At 41.5% G+C, this 23,224-nt stretch overlaps 1 protein-coding gene across 13 annotated transcripts in view; it reads right to left on the bottom strand.

Annotated features, from left to right (window-relative positions):
• The window catches only part of MARK3 (microtubule affinity regulating kinase 3), an 89,586-nt gene that overhangs the window by 31,505 nt on the left and 34,857 nt on the right, over window positions 1-23,224 (bottom strand). For all 13 annotated transcript variants that reach the window (XM_019639312.1, XM_019639316.1, XM_019639314.1 and 10 more), the window contains 4 exons: window positions 22,646-22,699; window positions 10,044-10,092; window positions 7,239-7,304; window positions 2,661-2,731 (listed from right to left, as the gene is read on the bottom strand). In XM_019639312.1, coding sequence (XP_019494857.1) covers window positions 2,661-2,731; window positions 7,239-7,304; window positions 10,044-10,092; window positions 22,646-22,699 — 240 coding nt within the window. The remainder of the gene's footprint in view (window positions 1-2,660; window positions 2,732-7,238; window positions 7,305-10,043; window positions 10,093-22,645; window positions 22,700-23,224) is intronic.

Below are 23,224 nucleotides of genomic sequence, written 5' to 3' on the forward strand. Positions count from 1 at the left end.
GTGTGTTTTTTCAGGACCCATCACTTCCACGTCAAGAAGTTGTTTCAATCTAGTTGTGGAGGGCGCAAATGAGTGGCCTATGTGGAAATCAAACCGGCAACCTTGGTGTTATCAGCACTGCGCTCTAACCAATTGAGCTAACCCACCGCCCTAAAATGATTGTTTTTTTGGCATTCTGCTTTTAAGTTAGAAGCAATTACTTTTAAAGAAGGCTGAGAACCCAGATGTTTTCCAGGTTAGAATCTGAATACAAGCCTAATTCATACATGAAAGGACAGAAGCTGTGACATCACCAAGCCACCAAGACAGAGGCCAGGAAAGAAGATGGGAGGCAGGAATCTATTCTCTTTCTTTGAGAAGAACAAGAGCTCAGCCAACAAATGAAAACAGCATAAGCATTAAGTAGGCTGAAAATGGTGAAGAAGTGAGAAGAGGAAAAACCATCTGCTGAGGAACATGGAAAGAAGGGCCAATCTTTGAAAGAAAACAGAGCATGCGCAGTGTACTCTGTGCGGCATACCTTCCGCTTTGTGATAAATAGGGAGACTTTTTATTTAGTCAGAGTAATGATGACATAAACTTTTGGAAACTATGGCAATTAGAAACAGAGAAGGAGAAACACCGATATCACGCTTGATCCTTCCAGGTTTAAATGATCTGTCTTAAGGAATACTGTGGCAAGGAGAAAGGATTACATTAGCTGGAAGCACTGTAAATCAAGTCATTAATTGTAAAAGCACATAAACTCCCCTTCTTGGACCAATTAAGGTACCTTAAATAAAGGCTTCAGAATTCCTGCAGGAAATTTAAAATAAAAATCTGAGCAATTTTCTCAAGATGTAGGTTAGGAAATGTCCAAGTCCCCCTGCCAAGCTGGATCCCACTGAGGGGACGGGTGGAGACGGGAGAAGAGGTTCTGGTGTATGTGCTACCCTGCCTCCTCGGAGAGGGTGCACCTCTAGCTGTTGCTGCTGGCCCACACTGGCCTTCTCTTCCGTTAGTAAGCCACATTCGCATTACCGTGCAACAAGACACATTCATCTGAGTGGGAGGGAATTTAAGTTTCATGAGGCAAAAAAAAAATCTTGGCTTTTAGGTGGCCAGTTTATAAAAATTGAGACTACAGTTATGAAAAGGGTCAAACAGACTTGTTTTGCAAAAGAGAAATTTGAGTTTCTTTCCACAGATTACAGAATAAAGTGAACTGAAAAACACTTCAGAATTCATCAAGTATAACTTCCTCCTTTTTATAACTAGAAAAACTGAGGATCAGAGAAGTTATTTAAATAAGAGCCAAAAGTTAGTTTCAACCTGATATTTAATAGGTTTTATTTCAAAGTACCATTATTATTTTTTAAGCTTTTAAATTAAATTTAAGCAACTGGAAAAGTTCAGAAAGTTATGAGTGAGTCTATAAACACTAGACTACGCAAACCAAGAGAGGCAGATGTCAGGAGGAATCTTGAAAATTCGTCAAAACTGCCTTTCCAAATGTTGTGAAACCTTTAAAGACTCCTGTCTGCATGTCCACCTTGACAAGCTTATATATGTGAATAAAACAAAAATTTTAAAGTTCTGAGATAAATGAGGCTATACTGCCATTTGAATAAAAAATTTACAACTAGGAGAGCACAGCGTTCATTTAAAAGTAATAAAGCCCATGCGCCTTCCCTTCATCTAAGACAGGGTGGACAAATTATGGCCTGGACGCTAGAGGCTGCCGCCACTTGTTTGTGCAAATAAAGTTTTGTTAGAACACAATAAAGTGAGTGTATTCGTTTACATATTGTCTATAGCTGCTTCTACACCAACAAGAGAAGAGTGATATAGTTGCAACAGAGATCATATGGCCCACAAACCCTAAAATATTTACTATCTGGCACTTTAAAGAAAGAGTTTGCTGATTCCTAGTCTAAATAATTGCACAGCGTAATAAAGATTTGAAATTTGGAGTCACAGGACCTGGGCCTGAATCAATGGCAGGTCTGCTACTTGCCAGGCAGCAAACTTGGGGCAAATTATTTAATCTGCTCATGGCTCAGTTTCCTTATCTTTAGCAAATGGGCATAATAATAATCCTTAATTTACTAGGCTGCTGCGAGATTTACATTAATGTAGGGAAAGCACTTATCCCAAGGTAAATCCCAAGGTAAAATCAATCAATAAATAGTAGTTATTAATAATAAAGATAGGAAAGTGAAATCACCTTTATGCTTACAATTTGCCTTATTCAAATGTCTCCTTAAAGAGCAGGGTAAAAGACAAAGCAAGATTAAGTCGTTAATAAACAGATTAAGTTCTATTTCGTTTTGGCTTCTGTAGGACAAAACCAATAATGAATTTTGGGATTGTGAAGCTCTCTTGCTAAAAACTCGGGAATGGTTTTAAATAACGCAATCATATGAAAGGTTCTAGTTTTTTAAGGCTCGACTGTCAAAAACTAAGGTAAAGAAACAAAAATTCTAATTAGAAAGCGGCTGCCTCTAGTACAGTGCCTTAGGCATGAGAGGTACTTAATAAATTTTTGTTGAACTGAATGGCCAACCCCTGCTCCATCCAAGGGCCTCATAACAACGTAGAGAGGCAAACACTTCTTTGCTTCAGGGTTTAAGTGAAAGAATGTTCTTAAATCAATCAACTAAAGGCACATTAATTCATACCTGTCTAAATTTAGCTCTTGCTTCTTTTTCCTTCATTCTTCCATGTGCAACCAAATAGTCAAACACTTCACCTATAATTGAGAGAAATAAAAGTAAGCAGAAGTCCTACTTCTAAGCATTAATTTTCCATAAATTGGTGATGTTTCACTTTTAGCAATGTTCCATTTTTATTTTTAAATATAGGTATAAAGATAAACAGAAACATGTGGAATTTAAACTAAACTAGCCTTAAGTTGAACTACGGGAAAAGTTCATCGACAAAAATCTTTCAGCTAGTGAAAACCCTTGAAATTAGATTCTCTTATGTCTAAATTATACAACTTTTATTTTAAAGATTAATATGCTTTAATAAAAACTTAGCAGTGAAAACTGAAAGTTAAAATGATAAGTTATTTGTGTTAAAAGAAGATATCTTCACTGTAGAATCAGGACAACAAAGCATTTCCTGAATATAGTCATTCATTCAACAAACATTTATGGAGTGTCCACTAACTGCCAGGCGTTGGGGAAAGAGAGCAGTGAACAAAGCAAAGCCGCTTTCCTCAGGGAGTTTAGTCTGGTAGGGGAGACAGAATAAACAAATGAACATACAGGATGTCAGATGATAAGGAGTACTGCAGAGGAAAGCGGGGAAGGAACAGGAAGTGTGTGTATGTGTGTGCTAACACGAGGGAGGATTTTGCTGACTGCTGTGAGCAGAGGAAGGAGGCAGAGGGTGAGCAGAGATGAGAGGGGGCGCGGTCATGAATGAAGTCCTGCAGGCTTCCTTAAGGACTGGGGCACAGCTCTGGGTGAGAGGGGAAGCACAGGGCAACATGAAATGACTGGCCTCTTACAAGGACCACTCGGGCTGCTGGAGAGAGGAGGGCTAGGGCTGGGGAAGGGACAGGGAGACCAACTGGGAGCACTACAACACTCATGTTTAGAATGAGGGCGCTGGGTCCAGGGTGGGGAGCGCAGGAGTGGAGAGAAGTGGGGGATTCAGGACACAGTGTGAACTGAAGGAAAGGCCAGCAGAACACGCGGGCAGACAGCTAGGCGGGAGGTGGTTCCCATGGTATTAATTCCTCAGGAGAGAGGTGACCTTCAGGGAATGTATCAGTAATGCCAACTGCTTATCAATTTGGAATAAAGAAACACCTCTGAAATCAACAGAAAAGAGTATTAACTTAGCAATCAGGTAGAAAATGTGTCTGGGGAAAAATCACGTGTCTAATTCATACAAACAAAAGACAATACCTTCAGCTTAGTGATAGCAGTCAACTAAAATATTTTGATACTTAAAAAAAGCTGCTTCAGAACACAACTTAAATATTTTTGAGGAAAAGGTCATTCTGAATTGTATGTACATTAACATCTCTGACAACTTTTAGCCTTAACTCTGAATAAATTTTTAAATAATGGATAGATATAAGTATTTCAAGTTTTCACTTGATTATACAATTTTTTAAAAGACATTACATGTTGTTAATTTATACTACACAATTCATTTAACTATGATGTTACGAAGTTAAATGTCAGCTCAGTAAAATGTCTGCATTTTCTAAGCAAATGACCTTTGTATTTGCAGGATAGTAGACAATGTCCAAACAAGTGCTTAAAAAGTGAAAACAACTAAAGACATGGCATATCATATGGAAAACAGTTTTGACTTTTTTTTTAATTAACAGATTAAGCACACTAGTTGTAGAGTAACGCAGATAAAAAGTCCAAGTCTGTCAACAGAATTTAAAAATATTTTTATAAATTCAAATGCTATATAAACCTCTTATGAGATTTTGGAACCATAAAGTCACACTCACTGTGTTATAAATCAGGTTCAACCCAGATCTTTTTTTCTTTATTAAAAATATGTTAGTGCTCAGATTAAGCAGCTGATCTGAACCTCTACAGCAGCGGTTCTCAACCTTCCTAATGCCGCGACCCCTTAATACAGTTCCTCATGTTGTGTTGACCCCCAACCATAAAATTATTTTCGTTGCTACTCTATAACTGTAATTTTGCTACTGTTATGAATCGTCATGTAAATATCTTTTTGTTTTCTGATGGTCTTAGGCGACCCCTGTGAAAGGGTCGTTCGACCCCCAAAGGGGTCGCGACCCACAGGTTGAGAACCACTGCTCTACAGGCTATTTATTAGAGAAAAAACAGCCAACAGTGGCTCTCTCCACCCAGGTCAGGGACCGCCGTGCAGTTGATGGAAGGCCACTGGACAGAAAGCCCCTCATTCTAGTTTAGGTCCTGCCACTAGTGATGGAACTGTTGGCACAGAACACCTTTCAGGGCTTGAGTTTCATCTGTAAAAACTACGGAGTTGTCCTGGATGATATCTAAGATTCCTTCCTATTCTAAAATTCTATGGTTCCACCAAAGTGAGAAATACCAGGCTAAGGAGGAGTCGTCAGTTTAATGCAACTGTTGTTCAAAATGGCAGACATATCAACAATAAATGAGGTCCTGGACACTGACAGTCTTTGTTGAGCTGATTAAAACACACAGCCCAGGCCAATAAACCTCCACCAATCGATTAGTGCTGTTATAATGAGCCTCAATGGGGTTGTGCTCCACAATGACTGAGAAACTCAAAGGCATGGAACCTTGCAGATCACACTGCCCACAAGGGGCGCTGGCTGGACTGACCCCACCTCTGTCTTCCCCAAAGCCTATCTTCTTTCTGCTAAAACTGGATGCTTCTCAAATGTTCTTGTTTTGTCCCTATGTAAGAGCAATCTCTATGAGCCTGGTACCTAGAAGGGAAGGGATGGGGACAGAAAGCCATGACCAACTAACAAACGCAGGAGACGGGGGCTCCAGGCCTGGCAGAGTACCACAGTGAGACTCCCAAGCCTCTATTTCCTCAAGGGTAAGAGCCCACCACTCACTCACTGCCTGGCCACAGCACAGAGTCACTGTGAAGGTCAAAGGTGAGACGAGGTAAGAGAAAGCACCAGTGCCTGGCAGAGGCTACACAAATGAAAAGGTTATGAACATTACTCTGTAAGATGAACAGAAAGTACAGAACTCTATACAGATTTCTGGTTCTGCGACTAATTAACTTAAGCTCTTCCTACTACTCTCTCCTCAATTGTGAAAACCTCAACTACATTATAAGCCACACACTTAAAACATGAATCACACGACTAATAATGAATTCGGAGCATGGCAAAGTGGTGTCAGGTATGCCTACGATAACTTATTCTTGCTCACAACAGGCTTACCATCTTTTATTTCATTGGTTAACTCAATGATTCCACTTTTTGTATTCATGTTTTGCAACCTGGATCAAATGCTAATGATAAAACTCTACTGTAACCAAAACAATGTAAGCTATACTGTAGAGTTAAACAGAGTATGTCCCCAGTAGTTTATAACTTCATAAATTCAGTTCAATCCATATTTGTGGAGAATCTGCTATGTCCCAGGCACTGTGCTAGAAGCAGGGAACACGCAAAGATAAGCAGGAAAGCTTCTGACCTCCACAGACAATGCAACTCACACGTGGTCCAGCTACAAGCCTAGCCCAACCTAAACCCTAAACGAGAATCTTTGTAAAAGACAATGGCTATGTACATTCATTTCAGAAAACCATCTACATATAAACAACCTTGTAGGCAAATTGTTACTGGTCCTTAATTTTAAAAGGAAAATCTAACCACATGCACTGTAACTACCACTTCTGGCCTTGGAAAAAGATGGGACACCAGTGACATTAAAATCTTATGAGAAAAAATTATCCAACATACAGCACACATTTACTTCAAACAGGCTAATGCACGTAAAAATACAAATACTTGTAATAAGCTAAATATGGTACATACATAAATATATATACAAAAGAATATGATTCAGCCTTAAAAAGGAAGGAAATCCTGTCATAGGCGACAACATGGATGGACCTTGAGGACATGCTCATTGAAGTAGGCAAATACAAAAGGACAAATACTGTGTGAGTCCACTCATCTAAGTACTAGAGTGGTCAAATACATTGAGACAGAAAGCAGAATGGTGGATGCCAGGGCCTGGGAGGAGGGGAATGGGAAGTTACTGTTTAATGGGGACAGTGTTTAAATTTGGGAAAATGAAGAAGTTCTGGAGATGATGGCGGTGATGGTTGCACAACAATGTGAATGTACTTAATGCAAACAATTGTACACCTGATATGGTTAATGGTAAATTTTGTTATGGATATTTTACCACAGTCAAAAAATAAATCCAAGTACAGTAATACCTTCGTTTGGGAGCATAATTTGTTCTGGAAACAAACTACTCGTATAGCAAGACATCGCTCTTTTACTCAGTTAAAATGTATTAGAAATGTTTGCTCGTCTTGCAGAACCCTCGCCAACCAAGTTACTCGCAGCCCAAGGTTTTACTGTATTTGGATATTATCAATTAAAAATGCTAATAGTAAAATACTCAATAGCACCCCCCAGAACTGCTAACAGTCAGCTTTTCTGATTCTTATCCTACTGTATTATGGCTCTGGATGTTAAAGAGGTCATAATAATTACCCACATGGGCAGTGTGGTTGTGCACTCTTCTAACAGGGAACAAAAACGACATACATAAATTTCTTACCTCCACTTGCATACTCCATGATTAGGTAGAGTGTTTTGTCAGTTTCAATGACTTCAAATAATTTCACTGGGGGAGACGACAGGATACAAGACAAAAAAGAAACAAATGTTTGTATGCATATAACAGGCACATAGGCACTGTGAAAAGCAACGTTTTTCCTGTTAAAGATTTTAATAGCTGGCCCTTTAAAAATTGCTTTTAGGAAATTTATCACACATTACAACCACAGAAAAGATTTCATAAATGCATGGAATTCCATAACAATAAAGATTATTTCTGGGTGCTCAAACGATGATGCACTCGGCAGCCTAGTGAAGTGTCGGTTCTCATTGGCTCTGTCATGGTCCTGTATTATATCGATGGTGGCTAGCTGCCCCTCAGCAGCTCTTCCTTTGCACCTCAGGAAAAGTGTTCCTATCTCGCATCGACCTGCAGGAACTGCTCCGATCTACTCTACTCCTGCAAGTCCATTCACTTGTTATTGTGGCTTTAAAGGATACATATAATTCCACTTGCGACTTTTCTTGCTTGGAAAACTTAAAATTCTCCGAGAACAAGGTTCTATTGTTACTATTCTGAAACCAGAGACAGCAAGAAGTAGAAGAAATACTCTAATTGATAAATTGAAGCCGGCCAAGTGACTCAGTTAAGAGCTCGCTCAAGAGTTTGAGCTCTGAGCAACAGTGGTTCGATGCCCGGCCCAAGCTGAGCTGCCGCTGAGCTGCCAACAGGTGGCAGGATGGCTCAGCTAAAAAAAACAAAACAAAAATTAAAAAAAATAAATTGAAAAGAACTTTTTAAAGAATTATTTTTAATGGGTGTGCCTTTGCTATGCCAGTCACTGTTACAGATAAGTATTTGTTACTGCTGATTCATAAAACCATAACAAATCAGTCAGAAATATGTACATTTTTAAATGAAACAATTTTTTTTAGGATGTGGGAATCGAACTGGTGACCCTATTGCTCAGAGCTCGCACTCTTAACCAACTGAACCACTCGGCCGGCCCCCTGGGAAAACTATTTTAACCCAATAGGAATTTAAATTTTTAGAATTTAAATCTATTATCAAAGATATGTCATTTAATAATAAACAGAGAAAACTCCAATCAAGGTACAACTTAAGTAATTAAAATATAAAATAAATGTATTTAAGTTAGCTAGTTCTAGGCAGTAGTGATAAAGTGTTTTGGGGTGAAGTTGGAATCTGAAATCCAGAGTTAGCTAGCTAACACCAAACGGATGAAATGAAACGTGAAGATGGTTTTCTTCCAACTATTATTTTCCCTATTATTTTTCTTTTCTCCAAACATATATTTTATTGATTCCAAGATGTATATTTTTTTACATCTTAACTAATATCACTGGTAATGGGATGATGGCTTGGTAGCATTGTTTTTTTCTTAGATCGTAAAATAATGCCTTTTACATAACGGTGGCTTAGATTTGATGAAATAGGGTATAAGCTTTTTCTCTCCTGCTGTTCCATTTCATTCTCTTCTTGTGCCCGAAGAATTTCTGATAGGATGTCCTTAACGTCAGACATCACCTCTCCCACTTCCTAGAAATGATTTTTATAGTAAACAGATACAACTGGCTGTCTTAAGAGCTATTTCACTCTTGAAATACTACTTTTAGATTGTAAGAGCTATCACTGTGTAAAAAAAGCAATTATACTATTTTTAAAAAGCTCTACTATGATATATGAGATCAAAAGTTTTCACTGCATTATCTATACAATAGGGTCAGGATTTGGTCCCCCACTTACGATGATGACAGCACCATGCTCCTTCCTCACCTTTAAACCCACCTCTTCACACCTAACCCAGGGCTGTGCACAGATGACACAGAATAAATTGGTGCTGTACAATTCATATGGAAGTAGATAACAAGCATCCTGTATCGTTTAAAATATAATTCAATGTACAAATATTTTCTTAGGAACACAGCTACTACAAAAGGTGTTATAGCTTTGAAAATCTTAACTCTAAAAAAAAAGAAAAAATAAGAAAATCTTAACTATGACTTAATAGAATTCCCTTCTCTCTATCGACGAATTAAAGACAATTATGGTATTTTCTAATATGTCAAAAAATTATATTATAGCCTAATAATAGATGTTTCTACTGCATTAAAGCTTTAAATTCAAATATTTAATACCTAAGCTTTTAACCTGCATTTAGTAATTTCAAAAAGTTAATAAAAATGAGCAACAATTTATTTATTTATATATATATATCTTATTAAAAGTGTACCCGGGGCCGGCTGAGTGGCGCAATGGTTAAGAACTGGCTTGAGATGCCAGAGGGCCCCGGTTCAGATCCCACATATGAGGGCCAGTGACACTGCCCTCAACAGCTAAGATGCTGAACAACAGCTCAACCTGGAGCTGGGCTGCCGTGAGTCGTCGGCGACGGCGTAGGCTGCAGCCCCTGTGGCAGTGGGTTGCCATGGGCTACCGTATGTAGCCAGCAGCCAGCGTGAGCGGCCAGCAGCCGCAGTGAGCGGCCGTCCAGAAGCCGGCGACTGATCTGCCTCTGATCTGCCTCACCAGAGAAGAGCGCAATGATGGTGCCAACTTGGGCCAGTGAAGCAACGTCCTCCACAACTAGACTGAAGAACAAAAGGACAGCAACTTGTCTGTTCCCCTTCCCCCAATTCCCCAATTAAAAAAAAAAAAAAAAAGTGTACCTGGACTGGGAGGAGGGAAGGAATCCCTTATCACAGCTGGAATATATGTTTAGCTTTATGACATACTTTCAAGAATGCATTTATACTCAAAAATATTTAAGAAAGCAGAAAGTACCTATGTTTGGATGATTTAAAATCTTCATTATTCTTACTTCTCTGAAGAGCTAAAAAACAAACACACAATCCCCCCAATACAGGTTAGTAAACATTATACTCCACTGTTGCAATACAATTTAAATTTTCTCTTAGATAACTGATTCTTTGATAATGTTTAGTAGCCCACACCTGAGACTAGCATAAAAGTCCAGGGTAACTATAAAGTAGCTTTATAACCCAGTACTAAGTGCTTCAGTTTTATTTTGTGAAAATCCCAGAGGAGAATGACACCACAATCTCAATTATATTTTGCTGCCTTGAACACAGGAGATCAGGTTTAGGCAAGAATAGTTTGGGAATAACTTACTCTGACTCAGTATCTATCTCAGAACCCAAGGGTTCTAATTCTGCAAATGAAAATGTGTACCATCCCAATGAACTACACATCCTGAGTATATTAGACTGGTAATTCCAAGTAATTCCAGGAGAAGATTTTGAACAAAACCACTCCAGGAAACCCTTGCTGGAGGCAGATCATTTAGCATGGAGGCTATGAGAGACTGTTACATTAACAGCCCTTAGGAGTCCTGCCTCACATGTTTTTTACTGACTGTGTGACTTGCTTTGGCCAAAGGGACATTATCAAATTTGAAGCCAAGCAGCGGCTGGATAAAATGCTGGCGCGTCTGGGCTTGCTCTCTTGGAATGATGTCGCCATGCTAAGAAGGCAGTCTTAACCTCTTCGAGGACGAGAGACTGTACGCAGAGAGACCCGCTGTTTTAGCTGAGTGCAGCCCCTGCCAACTCGCCACCTGAATGCCGCCACAAAAGGGAGAATCAGGGGAGACCGTAAGAAAAACTGCCCAGTCAAGAACAGCAGAGCTGATCACACAGAATAAGAAATATTACACTGTTGTTATATAAACACATGCTGTGAATTCAGAGCAGGGTCAGAGCATTAAGGCCTGGGCTCATATAAGAAGATCTCAGAAAATAACAGAATTTTAGAGGCCATCGTATCCAACCCTCTTGCCAACAAGTGGAAACCAGAAAAAGGAGAAGATCCTCCAAAGTCCTGCTATCTGTCTGTGGGGAATTTGGCCAGAACTAGGTCTCCCAACACATGGCATTCTACCACCCACAGGAGACAAGGGCTGCAAAGAGCTCTGGAAGATGGGGAGCAGCTGACTGTGGAAAGAAGTTGGTGAGAAATCACAGAGCTCTCATTTACTTGTCCTTGCCCACCACGTCTAATCTAGAACTCAATCAGCAGCTAACAATGGAGAGCACATACAGACAGAAAGACAAGGACGCATCAGACCTACGACCTAGCAGACAGGCTGACAGACACGAACACATCTGACCTACAAGCTGAGTGCAGAGCTTCAAAGCCCGGATCAGCAGAACAGCCTTCCTGGCTGGGCTATGGGTCTCTCTAAAGCAGGAGCACTCCTACCACCAATGTGAGCACCTCCGGTCGCTGGTGTGCTCATCCCCACCTTTCATGTTCTGAGACGGGAACACAGCTGCCCTGAAGCATTCGGGCTTGAGTTCTTTCTTATCTCCCTCTGTCGAGCTAACACAGAAGGCCTGTTTCCCACCTGCCATAGTTCAATCTGTAGCTAGAATCTGCACCCCTCAAGTCATTCTCACAACACCTAAATCAGAGAAGTCCCAAGCGGGGTCCCATCCCAACACAGCCTTGGACACTGCATTCGGAATGAAAGCCTGGCATGGCGGCCTCTGCTCACCCCTCCGACCTCAGCTCCAGCCACGCTCCTCCAGCAGCCTCGAACCCTCTCGGATACTGGAATACACAGAGCTCTCTCCTGCCTCAGTCTTTGCTCCTTTTCATCCTTCAAGTCTCAGGCAGATTCTCTGAACACCGTTTCTATTTTCTAAGTAGGTCTCCCTTGTTTTACATCATCGTGTTGTCTGTTCACTTCCTGCCTAGAATGCCTTTCGAGTTATGATGTGTACCTGTTACTATCACTCATGCACAGGTAGCATGTCCGTCTCCTTTCACTGCTGCGTACTTGAAACCGAGCGTGGAACACACAGAAACTCATCTGTTTGCTGAATGTCTGCATGGAAGCACTCCCCACCACATGTGAGAGCCAGCCTCCTCAGCACTCTAATGACCACTGCTTTTCAGTCCCGAGGAGCAGCAGGCTCATCACAGAGTTGTCACAGTGCTGCTGGCAGGAGAGCAGGGCAAATGAAGGCAATCATTTTGCAAATTCCTGCTAGCACTACAGCACTGAAACCAAGTCATTAGAACCAAGGAGCAAGAGGAAGAAGGGCCATTAGGGACAGAGAGTTCAGGCCTGCCTGGGGCAGAGGACACTGTGTCGGTCACTGGACGTGTGAAGGACTTAAGGATGGACATGTACAGCTGACGACAGGCTGTGCGCTCTGTACATATGAGCAAAGACACAGAGGAGTGACTGATGAAACCTACTTAAGGAGGACTGAGTGATCCACGTGGCATAGCAGCATGTTTCCAAGTGTGGGCTCTAGGCCATCTGCATGAGAATCATTAGGGTGCTGGTGCAGACTGCAGGTTCCGGGTCCTGCCTGTCACTAGATGTGAAATGGGCCTTGAGAAACTTTTCAACAAGCACCCCAGGTGTGATGGTCCTTAATTATGTCCATGAATTCCTTGACAATCCTCCCCTCAAACAGTAAAACTTACTATCCCCCCCCCCATTTGAGTGTGGGACACTTAGTGACTTGCTTCTAGGGGATGGAGTAAGGCAGAAGCGACAGGGGGGCCTTAAGAGACTGACTAGCTCGATAAAAGACACTGTGGCTGCCTCCGTGCTCTCATAGATCACTCGTGTGTCACGAGGACATTAAGCACCTCGATTGACAGGCCCAGATGGCAGGGAACTAAGTAAGGCCTCATGCCTGCAGCTGGTGAGGAGCTGCAGTGTCTCGACAGTGGCCAGGTGACAGGGCTCTTTTGGAAGTGGAGCTGCCAGTCCTAACCAAATCTTCCGACGCTTGCAGCTGTGGTCTTACCCCAAACCTCTTGAGAGCACCTGAGCCACCCCGCTAAGTCACTCTCAAATGCACAACACAGAAACTGTGAAATAACATATGGTTCTTTAAAGTTGCCAAGTTTTGGAGTTATTTGTTAGAGAGCAGTAGATAACTACATGCTTCAAACAACATAGGAAAGTCTGAGAACTCCCGAGTCACAGCAGAGATCACGCCAAGGGACACGCTGTGAAAACAGGAACGATGGAGGGATAAGCAATAAATGCTTGATTCCGGAGGCAGACAGAGCAGCCCAAGATCTGCTAGTAGGGCAGTGTCTGAGTATCGCGAAAACAGTGTTACATGTTTACCTCTCAGAGTTACATATCAGGTAGAAATGAGTTCATAAGCGCTACAGAAATTAAGGGGTGGGGGAAGACAAGCTAACAGTTATCAAGTGCCTACTGTGTGGGGGGCACAGCTAGATGCATCACACCTAGGATCACATCTAACTGGATTTTTCCAGCTGTCAGGTGACTGACCATCCATCTCCAACCAGTGGGGAAAGAGGACTGAGAAATTCAAGGAACTTGACCAAGTTTCAGCCAGGTCTAATCTGAGCCGTCTTGACTCCCAAGTCCACCTGCATCCCAGGATTCCATGCAGCCATCATAGAAATGTACAAGTAAAGGAACTGACGAGTTACACTAGAGAGCAACAGGTGGGCTGCACAAGAACTTTTATAAAAGTTGACAACTTTTAAGTGATAAAAATGCCAGTGATTTCTTATATTCATATCTACTGTGAACGTGATGGCTTAAGACAGTTAAAAATTCGGATAGAAATAATTTACTGAAAAGAAAACATGGACTTGAAGAAAAGTCCCTATTAGGATTATACAACATATTTTTAAAATTTTTGTTATTATAAAAGGACATTTAAACAAGAGTCACCTACTTATACTATCTTAATTCAACTTATTTTTCTACATTCCCTTTTAACCTTATGCAATGCTAGTTATAAAAAATGAAATAACACAGAAACGTATAGTCAAAATTCTCTCCTCACTGAGCAATTGTCACATCCTTCTGTCCTCTAGGACCTGGAACATGGGAGGAGAACAAGTACCTCTGAAGGGAAAGATTCGGAATCCTGGCTTTCACAATACCAAAAACATCAGACCTACCGCACCACACAGAAATGTCCTAAGTGTCCCAACAGCCAGGACCTGGGGGCACAGGAATAAACTCTGGGAAACAACAGCTGTACTAATAAGCAATAGAAAAATAAAACGAGCACATAAAAGAGCATGGGGGGCAGGGGCATTATGGACATGATGAAAGTGTTCAGACTCCCTTCCCTGGATAGGCAGGTAGGAGACAAAGCAGCAGGCCAGGATGCTGAGAGCCTGGGCTTCTCATGGCAGCTGAGTGACAGAAATACCAGAAGGAAATATAATGACCACCCTCTTCTTTAACAGGAAATAGCTGTACTGTAAATCCAAGATGAATGAATGAAAATTAGCAGCCTTGCATGAAGAGAAGGGACACAGAGCTATTCAGGGGACGGGGGAGGGAGGCCGAGTGGAAGCTGACAACCATGTTTGTGGATACGGTGCCACTCTGAGACAGAGAAGACATGACAGGCGGCGAAGAAGGGCAGGTGGGGTCTGGTTTGGGACATCCCGTGAGAGACAGTTAAGTGAGGACAGTGAAAACACAGCTTGTATGTGGGTCTGAAGCTCAGGACAGAAATCTGGGCTAGAGATACATCAATCCTGGGCAGAGATGACATCCCTGGAAGGGAATGACACCGCCTAGCTGTGTAAAAGGAAAAGACAGACCCACCAAGGGACAAACATTTCAGAGAGAAGAGTCCACACTGCAGACTCAGAACAGGCAGATAGAATGAAACTGAGACACGGGCATCTAATGCCGACCACAGACCTACACGTGTTTTACAAACAGTTCCCTGGGGCTGGCCGAGTGGCTCAGTTGGTTAAGAGCTCGCTCAAGAGTTTGAGCTCTGAGCAACAGTGGTTCGAGTCCAGCCCGAGCTGAGCAGCCGCTGAGCTGCCAACAGGTAGCAGGATGGCTCAGCTAAAAAAACAAAACAAAACAAAACAAAAAAACAACAACAAACAAACAGTTCCCTAATCCCAGAGCATCTCTGCATGCTTCATGAGGGATGACGTGCCTGCTTTCCCTCCGGGCTATCCCTTTGTGTCACTCACCACACTGATCACAGCACCTCTGCTGAATCAAAGAACCAAAGAACCCCTCAGACCAAACCGAGGGGGAGAGGCTGGCAAAAGCCCAGAGCTCGTGGAGCAGTTATCGTGGAGAAATTGTACTAGTGTAAAAAAAGAAAACCATGTGTCTTTGCTTCTCTGTACAGAAACATCTCTGGAAGGACCCGATGCCACTGGTTGTCCCAGGGGCAGGGACCTGGGGGCTGGAAGTCAAAGAGTAGATGAAGGCTTTTTCTTCTATACTTTTTTCTGACCCCAGTTCAAGGGTCAACAGTATGAGGGAACAGAAGCCCCCGGTCTGCCACAGCAGACAGCGCTGGGCACCTACCCAAACTCACACTGCCCCTCGTCTTTGCTGACTGCAGGGACAATCCTCTCACCTGCTGTTGCAAGTCCAGCCACTGTCGCAAGTCCAGCCACTGTTTACTTACACATTTGTAAAAGCCATGTACTAATGCCTGACTGTCTACTTCACACAATGTCTGGTGGCTTCCTGCCTGGATTTAGCTTTCCTAAGCCCTTCCAAACACACACTTATGCTTCCCCTTCCCATCCTCTTCACGAAGTTCTATCACATTTTGGCTAAATATTCTTGTTGTTTTTTTTAGCTGAGCCATCCTGCCACCTGTTGGCAGCTAAGCAGCAGCTCAGCTCAGGCTGCGAATCGAACCGACAACCCTGTTGCTCAGAGCTCGCACTCTTGAGCGAGCTCTTAACCAACTGAGCCACTCGGCCGGCCCCTTAAATATTGTTTTTAACTTTTATTTATAAAGGTAGTACACAGGGCCGGCTGAGTGGCTCGGTTGGTTAAGAGCTCGCTCAAGAGTTTGAGCTCTGAGCAACAGCGGTTCGAGTCCCAGCCCGAGCTGAGCAGCCGCTGAGCTGCCAACAGGTGGCAGGACGGCTCAGCTTAAAAAGAAAAAGAAAAAGAGAAAAAAAGTAGTACACATACACAGTTTTACAAGTCAAACTATGTAACGTGAAAGCTCTCCCCCTACCCTCAGCCCATGTTCACAATGGCAAGCGCTGTCAGTTCGGTACTGGCTGCTGCTAAACAGCATGCTCATGAGGCCAGTCAATGATGTTTAGCCCCTCCCCTGGACTAACTACCAACATCTGACTGGGCAGTGAAGACCGCGCTCCCTTACATCCTGTCCCCCAACGCACATCCCTTGTCTCTTTCCTTCTAATCAGTTATCATAGTATTTAGCTAAATCACTCAGTTCACATCATATGAATATATTTACAGCCATGCTAGAAATGTATTTTTATTTATTTATTTTTATGTTTTTTATTTTCTTGGAGCTAATATCGGCCTCAGTTATTTTGGTCACTGAAGTTTTCTATGTATTTCTCACTTTACTAAGTCACCCTTAAAATCTGTGACAGAAGTGTAAATCTCTCAAATACTTTCGAATAGCCAAGTAATCTTTTTTTTCCCCCTTGTAGATATGCACATTTTGGAAGGCCCTGTACTGTTGTCAAGGCCCACTGTGTTGGGTTTTCTGTTCTGGGTCCTATGCTTTTCTCTTACTTGGTATTATCTCCTGTTGTGGTGAAACACACCCCACCAATAGCTCCTGAGCAAGGGTAGGTAAATGGTTAATTTGAAGACCTTGCATAACTCGGGATGTTTTGATTCTATCTTCACATTTGATTGAGTTTGACTAGGTAAATAATTCCAGGTCAGAATCATTTTCTCGGGGCCGGCCGAGTGGCGCAATGGTTAAGAGCTGGCTTGGGACGCCAGAGGGCCCCAGTTCGGATCCCACATATGAGGGCCAGTGACACTGCCCTCTGCAGCTAAGATGCTGAACAACAGCTCAACCTGGAGCTGGGCTTCCATGAGTCACCAGCGATGGCATAGGCTGCAGCCCCTGCTGCAGTGGGTTGCCATAAGCTACTGTGTGTAGCCAGCAGCCGCCGTGAGCGGCCGTCCAGAAGCCAGCGACTGATCTGCCTCGCCCAGGAAGAACGCAATGATGGTGCCAACTTGGGCCAGTGAAGTAACGTCCTCCACAACTAGACTGAAGCACAAATGGACAGCAACTTGTCTGTTCCCCTTCCCCCCAATTTCCCAGCACTGTTCCCATCCCCCCAATTCCCCAATTTAAAAAAAAATCATTTTCTCTCAGAAAATCACAGCCCCCACCCCACTGACTTTAATGAGATATAACTGGCATATAACATTGTGAAAGTTTAAAGTTTACAATGTAATAATTCGATTTACATATTTTGTTGTTGTTATGGGAGACAATTTAAAATCTGCTTTCACAGCAACTTTCAAGTATACAATACAGTATTGTTAACTATCGTCACCATACTGCCTATTAGATTCCCAGAACTTATCCATCTTATAACTCTGCACCTTCTGACCATCATCTGCCCATTTTCCTAATCCGCCTACACCAGGCAACCAACTCTGCTTCTATAAATTCAGTTTTTTAAAACTCCACATATGCGTGAGATAATACAGCATTTGTCTTTCTCCGACTTATTTAGCTTAGACTGAGTCCCTCAAGGTCCATTCATGTTGTGACAAATAGCAGGATTTCCTTCTTTTTTATGGCTGAATAATATTCCTGTGGGTGTGTATGTGCAGTGTGTAATTTTTTATTTCTGCAAATGGGTCCATGTTATGCTCTAAGTTTTAACCCATTTAAAATATTTGGTTCTTCAGTGACTTTTAAAAATAGCATAATGAATCACCGGTACAATTAAAAATAAATTATAATATTCTCAATTCACAGTGTACTCTAAATATCAAGCTTATTTCCTGCCAAAGTGAAAATAAGTCTGGCAATCAATGTAAAAGTTCCCCATAAAGCAGCAGCAACACTGAAGCTGGGTTTTCTTCCATTTCTATTACTGCTTTTGAAACCTAACAATAAAATACCTACATTTTTAGCCTCAATGCTTTAAGTATAATCAAGAAGGGTTTTGTCTTAGATTGCATTTACTGCACCCTGTTTCTATTAGTTTACCAGATCCATTACACCAATCTGAATGCAGGTGCTGGACTGTAAATAATAGTCAGGACTCTGATAACTACTTCTGTTGATGGCCTGAACTGTTAGCCTTCTACAAGTCAATATGAAAAGAGGAAAGAAGAAAGGAAAAAATGAACACAGTTGTTCAATGAAAAAGATTCCCTAAAGTGACTTGTGCCTCACCAGATGGGGAACGGGGAGGAAAGAAGTCAAGAGATTGGGTATTGAGGCGTTTGTCCGTTCCCAGAAGAGTTGGAGAGAGGGAGGAAATACTCAGCAGTGGCAGCAGTCTGTAAGACTGAATGCTGGGGAGAGGGGCGTCTTTTTAAAACAGGGTAACTTTGGGAAGGGAGGAGAAATTAAGAACACTGAGGGGAGCCAAAGAAAGTCTCGGAGCCATTCTCACCTGGGCTGTGCACTGGGGATAGGGAGATGGGGAGTATTTTCAAGGAAACACGTTTATTTTTTATGGAACTCCATAGATGATTCTAATGCATAGCAAGGACTGAAGATACTGGTTTAAGGAAGCTGAAGCCAAAGTGCCCCAAATAACCAGAGGTGGTGGCAGTCAAAGTAATTATATCACAGACCACAGGAAAAGCATGAACTGGTTCTCTCTGCCTTTAAATTATAGTTTCCTGATTTGTCCCACAACTAAGGTTCCCTGAAATGCCAAAAAACAAAAGCCACTAGTGATACAGAGCTCTAAGCATTAAGAGTGGCTCTGAAAGAAACACTGGCTTTAAAAAGAAAACAGACTTACAGGGTGTGACGTTTCTTATCAAACATGTTTCATTCAGTGTTCATCAATGCTGGACTCAATGCCAACTACACTTAACACAGAATGACTGCCCGAGAATCTGTCACTTATTAGTTAGGGGACTTTGAGTAGGTTGTTTTATCTCCCTGGCCTCTCTTTCCTGAATAACAGGACTTTACAACTTCATGAAGTTGTAAAGATTAAATGAATACTAAGAATGAAGTGTGTTCCCCGCAAATTCCTATGCTGAAGCCCTAACCCACAAGGTGATGGCATTTGGAGATGGGGCATGTGGGGCATGAGTAGGTTTAGATGACGTCATAAGGCTAGGTCCTCATGATGGGCTCAGCGCCCTTACAAGCAGACACCGGAGTGCGCTGCGCCTCCCCACCCCAGACACAGCGAGCAGCAGCAACAGAAAGAGCACGCTCACCAGAATCCAACCATCTGACACTCTGATCTGGGACCTCCCAGCCTCTGCAACTGTGTGAAATAAATGTCTGCTGTTTAAGTCAGCCAGTCTATGGCATTTTGTTATAGCAGCTTGAGCAAACTAACACAATGAGTTAATAATACAGGTAATAGACTTAGAACAGCACTCTCAGCACATACCAAACGCTCGAATATAAGCTGCTATCAGCGGTAGTCTATAGCAATTAAGTCCTAAAAGACACTTAGCCAGAACCTACCATTCAGTTCTTAAGTTTTACTTATTTCCTTTGAGGGGAAAATTGTAAACAAACAACAAACATCTCCCACCCCCAAAACCGAGCAAACAAAAAACTAATTTTCAGCAGGACATACAGTAATGGCAAACAGTCCTTACCGTGTGTCAGGTACTATCCTCAGCTCCTCTGAGGGGTTGTGAATGTCAACTTATTAAATTCTCACTACAGCCCTATGAGGGGCTGTTATTATTCCCATTTTACAAGTGGAAAAACTAAGGCCCAGGGAGGTTACGTGACTTGTCACACAGCTAGGCCAGGTTGAAGGCTGGATTTGAATCCACGCGGCCTGGCTTCACCATGCTCCTAACCATTACTCTACTTCAAGATTGAAAAAGAATGTTAATACCTTTACATGGTTACACTTAGTGAACTGGCATGTCTTAATAAAGTCCAGTATTTTTAAATAGTCCAACATTTTAAAAAAATGAGCCATGACTTACTTCTTTAATGACAGACTCAGATTTAATAAAACAAGACCCAGCAAGTTTACCTGCATAAAACCAAATTAAAGCTAAAAATGACTTTGTAAAACCAGGATGAAGACTAACATTTGTATTGTTCCTGCTGTTTTCAAAACCGTTATAGGGCTACAACGTAACTGAATTCTTTAAAGGCTGACCTGGAAGGTATTTATGAATGAAAAATTTCCAATGGAGAAAAATAGAATCTAACATTTATTAACTCAATCGCTGGACAAATAAAAAGAAAAAATTAAGAATCTGCCTGTGAAAATAAAATCAGTTTGCAAATATGCAGCCAAGTCAGGTTTACCTAGATGCATTAATGAAATGTGCATGAGCCAATGTGGAAGCCCGAATATATGAACACTGTGAAATGGACACTAGTTTAAATCCTGAGTTCACACACTGCCTGAATGAGCCAGTCCACATTCTTTGGTAGTGGCAGTACAAACAAATTACGTATTGTTGACGGCACGATGTTCCCCACAGTGAATGTTAGCTGCTAAGGCTGTGCTCCAAGCTCCCAGGCTCCGTTCCTGATGCAGCTGTGACAGAACTGTGAACAGCGCTGAGGAAGAAAAAGGCTGCAAGAACTACACTATGAAGGCCAAAGATGCCAGCTCCATGCCACCCTGCTGCTGCTTTTCCACAGAAAACGAACTCAGTGGAAAAGAATTTGAAATATATAGAGAATGCTTCATAAGAAAAGAATACCAACTTATACACACGGTTTAAAACAATGCCCTATAAACTGAAAGGTACACTTATCAAGTTATTTAACTTGGACAGATCTGGCTTAGTGTAAGTCTTTTGTGGATGGTTCATACCTGAACTATACCAAAAACAACCTTCAGGTCTTACCTATTAGATTATTATGTGCCCAAACGAATGCTGCTGCAAACCTGCATAATCACACTATCAGGCTAGCCAGACAACCTACCAGGTACTAAACTGATAATGATACAACAAACAGTGATTTTTAATAATAATAAAGAATAGCAGCAATTAAAAACTCTGACAAAAAATAATGAAAAAAGAAGCAAGAAAGAAGGAAAACTTACAACCAGCTCAAGACAATATTATGATAAATTCTTCCTAGAACAGCTAGAATTTCAGTTACCTGAAAGCATACTTGGAGCGTGGGAGATTTATAACATTAGCATACAGACTAGAATCTTCAGTAAACTTCTTTACATGCTAATTTTAGGTCTGAATACCAAATTTTAGTAACCCCTAACTTAATTAGTAAGACCAGTTAGATATATGAAGAAAGGAAAGCTTAAAGAAATGGATACAGTTTCATCTTCAGAACAAAGGGCTGGAATTTTCAGATCTGTTCCAGGGCCCCCTTGAGAACCCAAGAAACCTTACGACCCACTATGCCCTTCAGAACCACTTGTTTAAATACCACTTCTGGGTCAAGGTATAGTCTATCTCCCTCCCAACTCACACACATGAACAGGGCTTCAAAATTATGGTGACATAAATGGAGAATGGCCTTTGGGAATACATCAGAAATGTATATAGGGCATTATACTTATTCTTACATATGCAGTGCTTTGCAATTTACAAAGGTTTTATATGCATTATTTCATTAATGCATCCATCCTAAGATGAAATAATTTCCATTTTAAAGATGAGAAACCCAAGATCCAAAGAGTTAAGGGACTTGCTCAAGGTCAAATTAGACATCTGGCTAAGTGGCAGAGTCAGGACTACCATGTCTAGAAAGTACATTAAAAGGCTTTGCAAAACAAAACAAAAAACAACTAGAAATATTATGGAGATCATTAATAACTGGCAGGTGCACCAGTGAAGTACCTACACCCAGACCCTACCTGAGCGTGTGGGCCCGTCACTAGGACTCTGAAAAGAGGCCCAGGCAATGCTAACAGGCACCAGGGTTGGGAACTTCTGATCTAGTTAGATGACACAGATGGCGGCAGGGCATTACAAACATGGTTTTCAACTGCCATCAGTTTTACTTTTATGTTTTCCTTTTGTATGAATTAATCATCACTCCTCAATTAGACCCATGAGACAGTTTTATAAAGCCAAATTGCTGACTTTAAATAAAGATCTCAGTATGAGCTAAACCGTGTGTATGTAACTCTGCATAACACTAATTAAATGAAACTATATTGTTCAGTCTTTTTTTTTTTAAAACTCTATTCTAGTCAATATTGAGAATATTCAATATAAAAGTACAGCCTTCAGTTTGCTATGAGAACATTTAAACAGCATTACCTTCTATCAGGAAAAAAAATCCAACAATACTACGTTTATACAATACTACATTTAAGTGCATTCTTTTGAGGAATATAAAGCTATACTGTACTTAACATAATAAATAAAAATAGCAGCAAAGGAATTTAAAGGGCAAACTATTAACAGATGGTAATTAGCACTGAAAATCATTTAAAAACACTGGATACTGGACCAATCTTACCTTTTGGAGACTTGTTGGATTCAACTGCGTTTTGTCAATTATTTTTATTGCAACCTAGAAAAAAATAAACTATTAAGTATTTATGGATTGGAAGAATGTGGTAACTATAGACAAAATGATATAGTTTTGTAAATGCCCAGACATGCCGTGTTGTGAAAAAGCAAGTAAACAAACCTCAAAAGTTAAAACAACAAGTTATAACACTATTTTATAAATATTTTATAGCTAAAAAGAGGGGCTTTGTACAAATAAGGGTACTATTATAATATATTAAGTTACCTGTAGATATGGGGGTGGGAGGGAGAGAATCTCCCACAAACCAAAACAAAAAAATAAAGGGAGAGATTATAAAATGAAAACACTTCTGGGGCCGGCCGAGTGGCTCAGTTGGTTAAGAGTGCGAGCTCTGGGGCCAGCCGGGTGGCGCATTGGTTAAGGGCTGGCTTGGAATGCCAGAGGGCCCCGGTTCGGATCCCACATATGAGAGCCAGTAACACTGCCCTCTACAGCTAAGATGCTGAACAACAGCTCAACCTGGAGCTGGGCTGCTGTGAGTCGCTGGCGATGGCATAGGCTGCA

The sequence above is a fragment of the Hipposideros armiger genome, unplaced genomic scaffold (assembly GCF_001890085.2).
Source record: "Hipposideros armiger isolate ML-2016 unplaced genomic scaffold, ASM189008v1 scaffold_43, whole genome shotgun sequence".
NCBI lineage: Eukaryota > Metazoa > Chordata > Mammalia > Chiroptera > Hipposideridae > Hipposideros > Hipposideros armiger.